This window comes from Malaclemys terrapin, chromosome 1 (genome assembly GCF_027887155.1).
Source record: "Malaclemys terrapin pileata isolate rMalTer1 chromosome 1, rMalTer1.hap1, whole genome shotgun sequence".
NCBI classification, from domain to species: Eukaryota; Metazoa; Chordata; order Testudines; family Emydidae; genus Malaclemys; species Malaclemys terrapin.
Window position 1 is genome coordinate 50,175,679 of NC_071505.1, and position 14,462 is coordinate 50,190,140.

Below are 14,462 nucleotides of genomic sequence, written 5' to 3' on the forward strand. Positions count from 1 at the left end.
CTGCATTGGGTGCAATAAACTGGATAGCCCCCACTCTGTTGCTGGACTTCTGCCTGCATTATCTTTTAACTCCTGACACTTGTTCCTTTGTTGTTGTGTTGTTTTGTTTTTATCAGGGGGTGTTTGGCTTTAAATTTAAAGGATATTAAAAGAACAGGAGTACTTGTGGCACCTTAGAAACTAACAAATTTATCTGAGCATAAGCTTTCGTGGGCTACAGCCCACTTCATCGGATGCATAGAATGGAACACACAGAAAGAAGATATTTATACATACAAAGAACATGAAAAGGTGGGAGTAGCCATGCCAACTGTAATTGGTCCCCCAAACGGACTACACGGTATATTTCAGTCAAGCAGGAAGCACATCACAAACACACGCACTACAGACAACAAACTTACTCCAAGGGTCATGTAATCGCTCCTCCTTCACCTGGAGAACTCCTTCGTGAAACTCCCGTTAGCTGCTCCTGTTCGCTAGCTAGAGAAGAGATACGTCTTCTCCCTCATCCTATTGAGCACTTCCACCCTCACCCGCAAAGAGATGCATTAAATCCTCCTCCTCTTACCCAGTCACATCACCTTCCCAAATAACTGTCTTGCCCCTTGCCAAAATAACTCATCTCCCACGCAACACACTTGCGCCAAAACTCTACCACATTACACAACCAAAAAGACAGGTTTTCCTGCAGCAAGTTGCCAAACCATTCTGCGTACCCTCTTCCTGGTGAGCATTTCTAAAGTGTCTGTTTCAGTAATACAAGGTGCTATGGTTGCATCTAGGTACTTAAGAATAATGTCTTGGTCTGGGGGGTTCAGAAATCTGGTTATGCAACTCCCATAACTGTAATTTTGCTTACATACAGTCATTCTACACACAGTCATACAAAATGTTGCATATGTGCAAGGGAGAAGAGTATTTATGGTACTTCCTATGGCCCCCATTACCCTAGTATTTGAACACCTCACCGTCATTAATGTAATTACCCCCACAAAAACCCCTGTGAGGTAGGGAAGTGCTATTATCCCTGTCTGTAAAATGGGGTTCTGAGACACAGAGAGGCTAAGGCCCAGAATCTCACAGACATCTAGTTCCCATTGATTTCAAATCCCTAAACACCTGCAATTGTCCACTGGGTATGTGAACCATAACTGGATTTCTTGACTTGTACATTTAAATTCTCAAACCATAATGATGCATCAGTACCTTCTTGCATTTAATAGGCTTTTCTCCATTAATCATATGCCTAGTAAGATTTGTATGGTGCTTTTGTTACATTAATTCATTTTCATATAACAAAGAACTGTAGAGCCATAATTACTATGAGCAAGTAGCAAGTTTGCAACTGAAAAATGGAAATAGCATTTTAAATGATTCTAACAGTGAGCTAGAGGGACCCTCGATTTTCATTTTAAAATAGCTAAAGAAATCTTATACGTAAGCCTAGATATCCACAATTAGGGAAAAACCTTAGACTCTGGATTACAGAATCAAAGAGAAGTAAAAAGAGGCTTTTGAAAAGATAATGAACATACTATGACAGGTTTCAGAGTAGCAGCCATGTTAGTCTGTATCCGCAAAAAGAACAGGAGTACTTGTGGCACCTTAGAGACTAACAAATTTATTAGAGCATAAGCTTTCGTGGACTACAGTCCACTTCTTCGGATGCATATAGAGTGAAACAATCTATCTCCCCTTGTAAGTATTCTCACACTTCTTATCACACTGTCTGTACCGGGCTATCTTGATTATCACTTCAAAAGTTTTTTTCTCTTACTTAATTGGCCTCTCAGAGTTGGTAAGACAACTCCCACCTGTTCATGCTCTCTGTATGTGTGTATATATATCTCCTCAATATATGTTTCACTCTATATGCATCTGAAGAAGTGGGCTGTAGTCCACGAAAGCTTATGCTCTAATAAATTTGTTAGTCTCTAAGGTGCCACAAGTATTCCTGTTCTTTTTGAACATACTATGTAACCCACTGTTCACTGCATATTATACCCACAGTGCCTCAGGTATAGACAATGTGAGTCTGTTACAGCTCTCAGCTACAGAACTTTAGCTCACGCTGAAGAGACTCATGTTTTTAATTCTTGAAATCCCTGATAACAACCAAGATGCTCCTCATTACAAATGCAAATCAAGGCCCTGATCTTGCAAGCACCTCCACATATGCAGATGCTCGTGCTCATGCAGAGCCCTACTGAAGTTGCTGGGACTCCACGCAGACAAACGAGTTTGCAGTTTTCAGGACAGGAACCCAAGATTGCAAAGTAAAAGCCTTGAGATGCACTAGTGTTGAGATTAGATTTTAAAAGTGAAAAATGATCTCTATCTGAAGTTAAACTTTGGCCTTTGTTTTAAAGAACAGTTTTGTGATTAGGATTCAAATTGAAGTCAGTTTCCCCCCACCCCCATATGACTTCTCACAACAATATATAACATAGCAAAGCTTCATTCATTCTTCATATGGTGGTCTGGGTTCTCTCATCTCTAGCACCAGATGCTCATCAAATGCCAGCCACCAAGAATTGCTATATTGTAGATGTTCAGATAAAATAAAACTGTGCAAATAAACAACAATATGCTACTGAGAATTAAATGGAGAAAAAACACAGCATGAGTTTAAAAACAAAGTAGCAACAATGAAGAAAAAATACAAGTTTACATATGGTTTTTATTGCCTATTTTCTTTATTTGGTATTCTCATTCATTTACAATCAGTGTGTTTATAGCAATCATGGGCTAAATCACACTAGTATGTAAGTGAGATCAGATTTTTCCTTTTAGTCTTGTAGGTAGAATGCCTGAAGATTAGTAAGTCTCTCTCTCAATGTTTAGGCTTCCCTTAATGGTTGTTCTGTTCACGCAGAAGTTCGTTTAAAACACTGCTTTGTCTCAGAGCCTCTAGGTCGGAAAGATCTTCACTAATGACAGGGACATCTTCGCTTTGATCCTTGGCTGTCAGTTCATCTTCACTGTCTGACAGTGTACATAGGAGTGTATCATTTTCATAGGTAGGAAAATAATACCTGAAAGCGACAAAATTTAAGAATAAAATATTACTAGAGGGTCACACATTGCATTGCACATGTAGGCTGACTGCTAGAAGTTAACTGTATCTATCCAACTTAAGTGCAAATGGAAGCCTGACTGGGAGGAGGCTGGCCATCCAGGCGGCGGAGGGGGAGGTGAGGAGGAGGAAAAGGCTGGGGGGAAGGCTTTAGTGGGGGCACAGGGAAGACTGGCTGGAGTGGGGGTGGGAAGGGTCAGCCTGGAGCGGGGCAGTGAGGGATGTAGCTGGGTGCACAGCAATGAAGTGTGCAACCCTTCAGTAAGCTGCTGCCTGTGATGTGTAGACAGCAGCAGAGGGCTGCAGAGATATTCCTCTGCCCACAGCACCAAATGGATACACTGTGAGCCTGACTTTAATGGAAATCAGGCTTTTCTGGATTTCAATCAATAAGGTTCTGCCCATTGAGCACCCCCTGAAGTTTTGGAATTGATCAGATGCAGCATTCCAAAGTTATCATGCTGCATACAGACAAATGGAGAAATGCCATCAAGTGAAGCGTAGTGTCACATTTAAATCGGGCAAGAAGTCTGACTCACTGGACCACAAATGGTCAGTCATAGCATATTATGCTGCATATACCGAACAGCTAGACACTTGTTCACAATTGCTGCAAGCTTTTTACAGATCCTATGGGACAAAGCCAGTGCCTCATTATAGAGATTTCTGCCAGATTTGCTATCCCTACCTAAAGAATTCTGCAGGGAAAGATTACTTTTTAGTTGTTTTCACTACGTATTTTCTCGTGCTCTGGTTTTAAAGGGTGGTTATACCCTTATCACAGCATAGTTGGATTCTTGAGAGTAAAACCTCAATTTTTTTTCTTCCTTTGACACTTTTTATTGGGGGAGGGACAATACCTTTTTTTGTTTTGTTTTGCTCAGCACTCCATTGCCTGGTAGAAGGCACAGGCTGGGGTTACTGTTGCAGCTGTCTGAGCAAGAGGAAAGGAAGCAGGTAAGAAAACAGCATCCTAGTGGAAGCTAAGCTGTTGTATTAACTATACCCCTTCACAACCAGAGTCAGTATGATGAAGCATAGGAGATGGGAACTACCCTGCAATGTTACATCTACACTAAAAAGTTAGGTTGACCCAGCTACAGCACCCCAGGGTTTGAAAAATCCACACCTCTGAGTAACACAGTTAAGCTGACCTAACCCCTGGTGTAGAGGGTGCTAAGTTGACAGAAGAATTCTTCCGTCAACCCAGCTACTGCCCGGGAGGTCGATTAACTATAGTGAAGGGAGAACCCTCCCTTTGCTGGAGTGAATATCTGCACTGAAGCACTGTAGCTGTACCACTGTAGCATGTTAAGTGTAGATACAGCCATATGGTTCTAAAGTAAGAGTCCAGAATTCTATGGCTCCCAGTAGAGCACCTGCAGACGTTTTGGGCAAATAAGCTGTTTTTAAGAAGACTTCTAGGGGGCATGAATCTGCTGGCTTTCTGAGATGGGAGTTATAAAGCATGAAGTGGAACAGAGTATTTGAAAAGTCAGGTTGCTAGTGTATCTTATAAGAGCCACATAAGGACTAGGGGAAGTAAGCGTTTAGCTGTCTGAAGCCAGTTCCTTCTTCCTGTGTAGCATGTTGTCCCTGACTATGGCAACACAGTGTTGAGGCATCTGGGACAGCAGTCTGTGCCAAAGCCCCTCTAGTTTCACACAGTGTGGGGACTTACAATTTTGGATAGGCCTGAGACAGCTTGCAATTGTGCTCATACCATCACTTGGGCCTGCGAAGAGCTAGGTAGTTCTGGGTACCATAGTATTGCCATAGAATGGACCTTTCAGACCATACTCCTCTGGGGCAGTATCAAATAGGAACATAAATGCTGGAGGAAAAACACAAGTTAGCACGTACTGTGGTTGATCCCACGTAGACCTGGTTGGCAGGAATGTAATGTGTTTGGTAACTTCCATGTGACTTATTAATTCAGTCTTAGACTGAAACGACTCCTTGCAGTTGTAACATCGACACTGGTGGATTTCCCTTCTGATGAAGTTCACTAACTTCACTTGCTGATAAAACTTCAAACCTGGCAAATGGCAGAAAACAACAACTTAAGAGATACAAAATGCAAAGAAGCACTTGTAATGCAAAGGCATACATAGGCAGAGTCCTGTAACTCAGCAAAAATTTATCCCTGTATGCTTTCTTGTAGCAGAATTGGTCAGTAAGTGTTTAATTCTTTTAAACATAACTTTATTCACCTTATTCCTAATAAAAAACGAGTGAGAGGTCCCAATTTAAAGGAAAGCCAAAAAATAGAATAGACTGGGCTGTGCTTTGTCAGCTGGCAAAGCAGCGTTTCCATAAAGGAAAAGTTAAAATCTGAAAAAATTAAAGTGATGCAGTTATTTTCCAGTATTCTTATGCTGTGGTTTTCCCAACACTAATGGCAGATGCTGACAATTACGGTATCTCTTACTCACCATGCTCTGCCTTTATTTTAAGAAGGTCAAATCCATGTGCTTCCTGGAAAAAACCATAGCTTATTATTATTACCACCACTACTTCTGGTATTCCAAGTTGAAAGCAGCTCAATTTTTATATAGTCAGGCTAACTCAAGATAGATTTGGGTTTGCCAGAAATTTTTGTATGTGGTTAGTTTAATTACCATTCTCTGTTTAACATCTATGTTTCAATTCTGTAGCGTGTTTAACTATAATAAATGCTAAGTCAGCAAATCGCTGTAGTTAATAAAATTTTATTGCCGCCTCTATCATTTTACCATGTAAACTTGCCAAAGATGGTGATTCACATTCTCATTGTAGAACTTGGCTCCAATAAGTTTTCCATAAAGTAGACACTGGAGAGGTAATGACTGTGTTCTGCACTAAAGAGGGCATTCTGCGATTGCATTTTGCATAATTCTGAATGCATGTTGTATTTGTAGTGCAACAGAAGCCCTGAACTCAACAGCGCTGCCACAATCCTCCTTTTCACTTCAAACTGATAAAACAAATGTGATTTAAACATATTTGTGCCTTACCTTCATGTGGAGACATAATTTTTCGGTAGTGTCTGCTTGCTTTTCACAAAACAGGCAAACTGCACAGACAGGATGCTCTTCCCAATCAGACCAGTCTCTGTGATGAAGGAGACAAGGTGTTTGTTTAATTGAAAAGGGCCTGAAGAGACTTTTTTTTTTTTTTTTTTTTTTTTTTTTTTTTTTGAAAGATAGCTGATGTGAAAGCGTGAGCCAAATTTTCATCTCGCTGAACTAATATAAATGCAGAGTAAGTCATTTTCCTTCAGTTGAGTTACCATAGTTTGGATTTATTATTAATTCTATTATTATAGCGTCTAGAAGCCCTAGTTATGGACCAGCATGCCAATATGCTACATTGGTAGAATTTAGCCCTGTGACTAAAAAATACAAAGGTAAAGTTTTTATCAAAAGGTCAGATTTGGCTTTTAGTTACAGTATTATAGATTCAGAGCAACTCTACTGACTTCAATATGGCTACTCTGAGCGCAAAATATAGCCAAAACCGAATATACAGTCTTGCTGGAATTTGGCTTTCAGAACCTGTTTGGGTCACTACTCTAGTGAACTTCCCTGAAGAGAAGTACTCGAGCTCCTTCTTAGGTTACTGGGGCTCTGAACTGCTGTACAATTAACTCCATTTACAGTTAGGACCCTGATAGTGCAGTGAATAGCAGTGCAGGCAAGTTCTGTAATGCTTTAGTAAATCGAATCTGGTAAGCCACAGAAAATTGCTTTTTAACTGTATATTTTCATGAAGTCTTTCACACCCTACTGTGCCTCTCTAATCTTTTCATATACTAACAAAAGACACAAATGACAGGCAGCTGGAGTTTTCTCAATTTTACGTACCTATCAAACATTATTATTCCACAGAACAGATTCTTGTTTCTGCTACATTTAGTGCAAGTGCACACACGTTTTATTTAAGCAATAAGTTACATCCAGACCCGTAGTGATACTCTGAAATAATAATACTTAGCACTTATACAGAGCTTTCACCTAAGGATTTCAGAGTACTTTACCTACACTGATTCATCAAGATTCACAACACCTATGTGGGGTAGAAAAGTATTATTATATCCATGTTTTACTTGTAGGTAAACTGAAGCTCAAATCACAGGCAAAACCAGGAACAATCATCAGTAGTCTTGATGTCCAGTCCTGTGCTTTAACCACTAGAAAATGCTTTCTACCTATTGATGATTTCCTTATTCACTTAAATAGGGTTGAGCATTTGTCCAGCACCAATAAGTGAAAAGCAATTCAGCCATTTCTGGGTATTAAGAAAAAGAGGGGAAAATATGCTTTACCCCCATTATAATTTTTTTTTGATGAGCCTCATTTGAACAGTTTTGCAGTCAAAACAGTTTGGGGTTGGAAAGACTAAATGTGACTTGGAAGTAGCCCTCACTGAGAAGTGCCTTTGATGAAATGTTCTGATGAAAACTGAGCTTGATTTGACTATGTTATGAATCTTTTCAAATTACATACCGAGCACAAACTCCCCATTAAACTCTTAACTTGCATAAAATGGCTATATAACTCTTACTCTTCCACGTTATCTAGCAATTCTCGGTCATCTTCTGATTGAACTTCCTCCCAGGACTTTCCAAATTCCTGGAAATGCAAGATAAAGGAAAAGTAACTTCCACACAGGTGCCACATGTTAAGAAACAACTGAATAAATGTACAACTTCTTAAGTTACAGTCAATATCTTAGTTTGGATTTACTCTTATATGTTTGTGGATTTAAATTAAAGTAATGTTATATGCTTAATTCTTTTAAACATAACTTTATTCACCTTATTCCTAATAAAAAACGAGTGAGAGGTCCCAATTTAAAGGAAAGTCATGTTTGCCTAGAGATTTACATTTACGCACAATAGGTCAAAGCTGACCTTCAATGCATACACATGGTTTCCAATTCCACCAACTTACTGGAAGCCCTTTTGGATCTCTGAAGACAGGAGTACATCACAACAGACAATTTCCAGTATTAGAGCTGGTTGAAGATTTTAATTTTTTAGCAAGTCCTGCCTCTCCTCAATGCTGTGAATATTATGAAAAGAACTCTATTTTCAGATCTATTGCTTACACAGGAGCAAATCAACATCATCATTGTAAGTAAGATGTGCTCCAAAATGCACTAACACAATGGTACTCAATCTTTAACAGTTGGAGGATCACTTCATCATCTTATGGGAGTTACAATGCAATCATGGCAAAAGTGTCATAAGAACAGCCATACTGGGTCAGACCAAAGGTCCATCTTGCCTAGTATCTTGTCTTCCAACAGTGGCCAATGCCAGGTACCCCAGAGGGAATGAACAGAACAGGTAATCATCAAGTGATCCATCCCGTTGCCCATTTCCAGCTTCCAGCAAAACAGTCATGACTCCACACATCAAGTATTGATGCAACATTGTCACCCCTTCTGGTTTCTTCCTGCATAAAGGAAGGGGTGGGGGCCCTATTCTCTCTTCCCGCCTACTAGCTATAGGTGGTTGAGAAGCTCCCACATATATGTGCCCACTTGCTCAGTATGCTGCCTGACACTTGCACTGAACATCTGGCAGCTTGAGGACCACAACTTTAATCAGCACTGCACTCATATGACCTAGCAATAGGAACAGGGAACAGTGTCATGATCAGACCCTCCAGAGCGACTATGCTAGGAGCGCTTTGCTGGTGTAGGTGCTTCTAGTGTGGATGCAGCTTATACTGAGAAAACTGTGCTGGTATAGCTTATTCCCCCCACTCCTGTGGCCATGTCTACACGTACCAGGGATCGACGTTGCTTCAACCAATGCAGCGGGGGTCAATCTAGTGAAGACCCGCTAAATCAACCACAGATCACTCTCCCATCGACTCTGGTACTCCACCGGAGTGAGAAGAGTAATGTAAGTCGACAGGAAAGTATCTCCTGTCAACCCAGATGGTACAGACTGTAGTAAGTCGACCTAAGCTACATCGCCTCCAGCTACGTTATTCACGTGGCTGGAGTAGTGCAACTTAGATCGACTTACCCTGATAGTGTAGACCAGGCCTGAGTGAAATAAGCAGCTCTACCAGCAAAAGTACAGTTTTGCTGGTGTAACTCAGTCTAGGGACTTCTGCTCACATAGCTGCGTCAGTCGGGGATCACATCTCTGACTAACATAGTAAACAGTTGTAATGTAGACCTGACTGTAGAGTATTGGAGAGGGGCAGTGGCATCCAAGGGTTAGAGCATGGGGCTGGGACCTTGATTCTATTCTCAGCTCTGCCTTGGACTAGATGTGTGACCTTGACCAAGTCACTTCACCCCCATTCCCTTCCTCCTTTTTGTGTTGTCTATTTGGATCTTAAACTCTTCAGCAAAAAGACTGCCTGTCACTTAGTTTGCACAGTCCCTAGCACAATGGGGCTCCAATTTCAGTCGAGACCACTAGGTGCTACTGTAATATAAACAATAATTATAGAGCCAGTCCTTGGCTGAAGACCACTGTTTTATATCCCAACAGTCATGCTTTAACTTTCTCTCTCTAGTGTTTCTTTCCCTGAAAGAGTCTTGCCACCTTCAAAAGTAAACCAGAACCAACAATTTAAGTACCGTAGTTTTTTTGTACTCATACTTTTTACACTTGTGGTTTACACACATCATATTTAATGATATTGGCCCCAACTTTTTGACACATCTCAGATACATATGGGAAACTTTTAAACAGGGAGCCTAAATATTTGAACACATCCTGTTCCCTCTATTAAAATACTCAGTCACTCTAATAAAGATATTCATTATTAAGTATACCCTGGTAACAAATGCTATTATTGTCAATGTGGTTTTATTAAAAAAAGAAAAGAAAAAAAATAAAGATATCCATCATTTAACAGTTTAATGAGAATTTCCAAAGCTGTTACAATCTATCAGGTAAATGGAGCACACACAAACATCTCTGATAGCCCTTAACATGATGCCATTACCACTTACAGAATGAAGATTCAGTAATTAATTCAGAGATGTTACGCTCTAGTGTGTAAACTTTCCAAGTTACAGTGGAGACTCATTAATGTCACCATTTTTCTGAGATAATGTGCAGCTATTAACACCTCTCCCCACACGTTGTCACAGCTGCACACCACCATTTCCTATGGAAACTGTGGCTGCCAACACCACAGCCTGTAATGACAGCATAGCAGCTCATGACTGCAAAATTAACAGATGTTTTCACAATTTTTCTTCCCTGCTACCTTGAAATCTATGGGCATAAGAGAGCGCCTTCAAAAGAAACGGGGGAAAAAAAAAAATCAAGTTTTACCTTTTGGTTAAATATGAACTGCAAAAAGGGGAAAGGGAAAAATAATTGGGTACGAGCTTTTGTTTCTTTGTGATATTTACATAGAAGGCAAAGTACATAAGAGGACTTTTTTTTTTTTTTTGCTTGGTTGGTTGATGGCTAGCTTTTTTACAGAAAAAAATCAGGTCTGATCTTCCCTGGTGAGCGGTGAACTAGTGAAGCTACAATATCATCAGAACCAAAAGACTGGGGGGGAAGGGACTTAGTTAGATTGTTAAAAAAAAAAAATGTATTTTTGGCTTGTGTGGCCCTTTAAATTCTAGTGTCTACTGAGCATCTGGCATAAAGGATGTCTTAAAAAAAAAAAAAAATTCAACATCCCTGTCTCACATCTAAGATGTGAGAATTCTATAAATATCTCCTGAGACCTCTATACACTTTTCTTTCTTTCTTTTTCTTTCTTTTTTTTTGCAAAGCCAGGGGAAAAACTAGACTTAACATTAATAATAGTTTAAAAAGTAGAAAATACAAGTTTTAAAACAGAGGGGCTTTTTATTATACCATAAAGAAGACCCACCCTCCCCAGTCCCCAAAACTAAAACTAAACAAAACAAAAACCCGAACAAAACAAAAACACAAGAATAGTTTTTGAAACTTCCTTTACAGGTCACCTTTAAGGCTCTGTGTAAAATGGATTCCGGAGAGAAAAGAGGCTGCATATTTTACTATTCCCTCTCCCCAAGATACAGCATGAATCCATAAAGACGGATTTTCCTGCCATTGCCTATCACTTTCAGACTTCCACAGATGTGGGACTGTGTGCCTAGCTGAGGGAGGAGCATGCACCATCATGAGGAGAAGGGGCCGAAGCACTGGCTTGGAGGGCTTACAGAAACGGTCACCTGGCATCCAGGGCTTCTGAAGCCACACACTAGTGGAACTCTGCATGGCAGGCACCTTTCCTAGATGCGCAGCTCCTAAGAAACATGGAAATGGAGCGCTTCAGTCCCTTCTTCATCTGCATGCCAAGCTCTGTGTGCCCCCCTTCTCCCGTACCAGATTTCCCCATTCTTCCCCCCACATCAGAGGTTGTGTACCCCTCCTTCCCCCATTCCAGGGTCCCCTACTATCCCTTTCATGGCAGGGATTCTATGTGCACTCCTATTCCCCTGACCCCCATACTGGGATCCCCCAACTTCTCCCCACCTAGCCTTCTTTATACCCTGTCAAGGCTGTATCCACTTTGAACTTTAGGGTACAAAATGTGCGGGCCTGCATGAAGACTTCTAAGCTTAACTACCAGCTTAGGTCTGGTCCGCTGCCACCATCCCAAGGCTAGTTCCCTTCCCTGGGTAGCCTTGAGAGACCTTCACCAATTCCCTGGTGAATACAGATCCAAACCCCTTGGATCTAAAACAAGGAGAAATTAACCATTCCCCCTCCTTCCTTTCACCAACTCCTGGTGAATCAAGATCCAAACCCCTTGGATCTTAAAACAAGGAAAAATCAATCAGGTTCTTAAAAAGAAGGCTTTTAATTAAAGAAAAAGGTAAAAATCATCTCTGTAAAATCAGTATAGAAAATAACTTTACAGGGTAATCAAACTTAAAGAGCTCAGAGGACTCCCCTCTAGTCTTAGGTTCAAAGTACAGCAAACAAAGATAAACACTCTAGTAAAAGGTACATTTACAAGTTGAGAAAACAAAGTGAAACTAAGACGCCTTGCCTGGCTATTTACTTACAAGTTTGAAATAGGAGAGACTTGTTTAGAAAGATGTGGAGAACCTGGATTGATGTCTGGTCCCTCTCAGTCCCAAGAGCGAACGAACTCTCACACAAAGAGCACAAACAAAAGCCCCCCCCCGAAGATTTGAAAGTATCTTGTCCCCTTATTGGTCCTTTGGGTCAGATGCCAGCCAGGTTACCGGAGCTTCTTAACCCTTTACAGGGAAAAGGATTTTGGAGTCTCTGGCCAGGAGGGATTTTATAGTACTGTACACAGGACAGCCGTTACCCTCACATTCGTTCTTTCATCCATTCCATGGTTCTCTATTCTCCCACCATGGCAGGGGCTCTGCATGAGCCCTCATTACCCTCTCTCTACCCATTTCTTCCCATGACAGGGGCTGTCTGACCCCCATACTCCCCGTGGTAGAGGCCTTGTGTACCCCCTTTTCTCCCTTTCCCCGTATCAGAGTCCCCCAATTTCCTGCCTGTCCAGGGTTTGTTTGTCCCCACCACCTTCTCCCCCATGCCATGGGCTGTGTGCATACCAACATACCCACCCCAGACCCACCATAATTCTTCTCTCCATTTGGGAGATAAGTCATTCAGCGTGTCAACATGTTAAATTATATTGGGAAAAGAGACAAGAGATGAGATAGGAGGACTGTTAGGATGGAAGGGGTAAGTGGATGCTATCAACCAGTTGCGGCTGGCAGAGGCTTCATCTTATTTCCCCTCAAATCAATCAGGTCTGGCCACTGATGCCTAGAACATTCCCTGAAATTTTGGAATTGACTGGATGTGGTGTTCAAAAGTTATCACATTACAGACAGAGAAATGCCATCAAGTTGAGCACAAGACCGTCCCAAGTTCAGTCAGCAAGTAGCAAGAAAACAAAACATACAGGGTAACTATTATTTGCAGTTTGGCCACAAGAAAAAAAGATCTGTTTACTCTTTTAAAAATATATCAAAAATAACTTTAAGAACTAAAATTCCTGTGAGAGAAATATGTACACGTGTCAGCAAGTTTTTACAATTTGAAAATAAATCCATTCATTATAGTGTCATTGTTGTACTCTAGCATAGAGCCCCTGCACGGGAAGAGTGTAAAGCCCTGCAGCAGGACTGGGATCCCGCGGGACCCGCAGGACCAGCTGCCATAATAGTGGGAGCGGGTGGGAGTGGTATTAAAAAATAGTCACACGCACGGGTCTAATCTATGGCCTATTATCTGCCAATTTAAAATGAAATGTGTAATTGATTAGGGAAGTGCATGCCCTGTATGCATGCCCAGTATTTCAAGTCCTCCTGGCCACACTCCAATGGATACACAAAGGAGAAGGATCTGCCAGACTGGCTGTGACCCAGCCCTTAAAGACAGTGCCCTCAACTAGGGCGGAGGAGGAAGCCGCAAGACTGCCTACTGCCATTCTGTGGTCCTGAATTATGGGTTTGGGCCAGGCTCTGTAAGAACAGACACCATCCAACTGTCAGTGTTTCCCCCTCTCCACTGGACCCAAACATTATTATGGAATGGGTAGAGTGAGCAATGGGGACAGAAGCAAGGGGAATTGGAGTAGAAAAGCTTTTGGGGGAAATCCTTTTTTAAAAAAGACTATACACTGTGATGTGATGTTTCCAGGTTGTCTCATCACTTGTTAGTCTTGTCTGTTTATACTGTAAGCTCTTTGGAGCAGGAGCCATATCTAATGTGCTCATATAATGCCTACAGAGAGTCTCTGATCCTAAAGGGGGCCTCTGAGATTTTGAAACATGTCTAAATGATTCTGAAGCCCTTGATTTTCAATGGGATTTGTGAGCCTGAGTCTCCTATCTTTTGAAAATCCCACCTTAATGCAACGGGAGTATTAAATACATCATAAATAATCTTTTGATTGTTGCTTAGGGCTGAAATTACATAGATAATGAAGTTTCAAGAAAAGCATCTATCCTTACATAACTAAAGATCACGCGTACTACTGTATAGTAACCTATGAAGCAAAACTCAACAGAATATGTGATTAATTATCGAGGCAGCACAACAAAAGCCACTTTTAAATGATGTCAGACATTTAAGGAATCTTAGTAAATCAGAAGATGACTTATTGACACATGACTCTACATTTACATAATTCCCAGCAATGTCAAGTAGGCTATTTAAGGCAGGGAAGGACGAATACACAGAAGAAGTAAGCCATAAAATGCAACTTCTCAGTTCAGAAAGGAGATCTTTATAATTAATTACACTATAAATGCTAATGAAGCCAAAAGCATAATTCGGAAAAACAAAGGCTATGTTCCTGCTCCAACTGAAGTCAATGGGAGTTTTGCCACTGACTTCAATGGGAGCAGGAATGGGACTGAAGTTTGTGAGGCAATTCAATAA

At 41.0% G+C, this 14,462-nt stretch overlaps 1 protein-coding gene across 5 annotated transcripts in view; it reads right to left on the bottom strand.

The window, feature by feature from the left end:
* Positions 1-2,672: 2,672 nt before the first annotated feature.
* Positions 2,673-14,462, bottom strand: part of ZNF277 (zinc finger protein 277) — a 79,468-nt gene continuing 67,678 nt past the window's right edge. For 4 of the 5 annotated variants that reach the window (XM_054024138.1, XM_054024130.1, XM_054024148.1 and 1 more), the window contains 5 exons: positions 7,622-7,689; positions 6,073-6,169; positions 5,512-5,554; positions 4,940-5,114; positions 2,673-3,035 (listed from right to left, as the gene is read on the bottom strand). In XM_054024138.1, the coding sequence (XP_053880113.1) occupies positions 2,852-3,035; positions 4,940-5,114; positions 5,512-5,554; positions 6,073-6,169; positions 7,622-7,689 (567 nt within the window). In that variant the 3' untranslated portion in view covers positions 2,673-2,851. Of the gene's footprint in view, positions 3,036-3,936; positions 4,011-4,939; positions 5,115-5,511; positions 5,555-6,072; positions 6,170-7,621; positions 7,690-14,462 lie in introns of all 5 variants that reach the window. The other variant, XR_008444532.1, reaches the window with a different exon arrangement.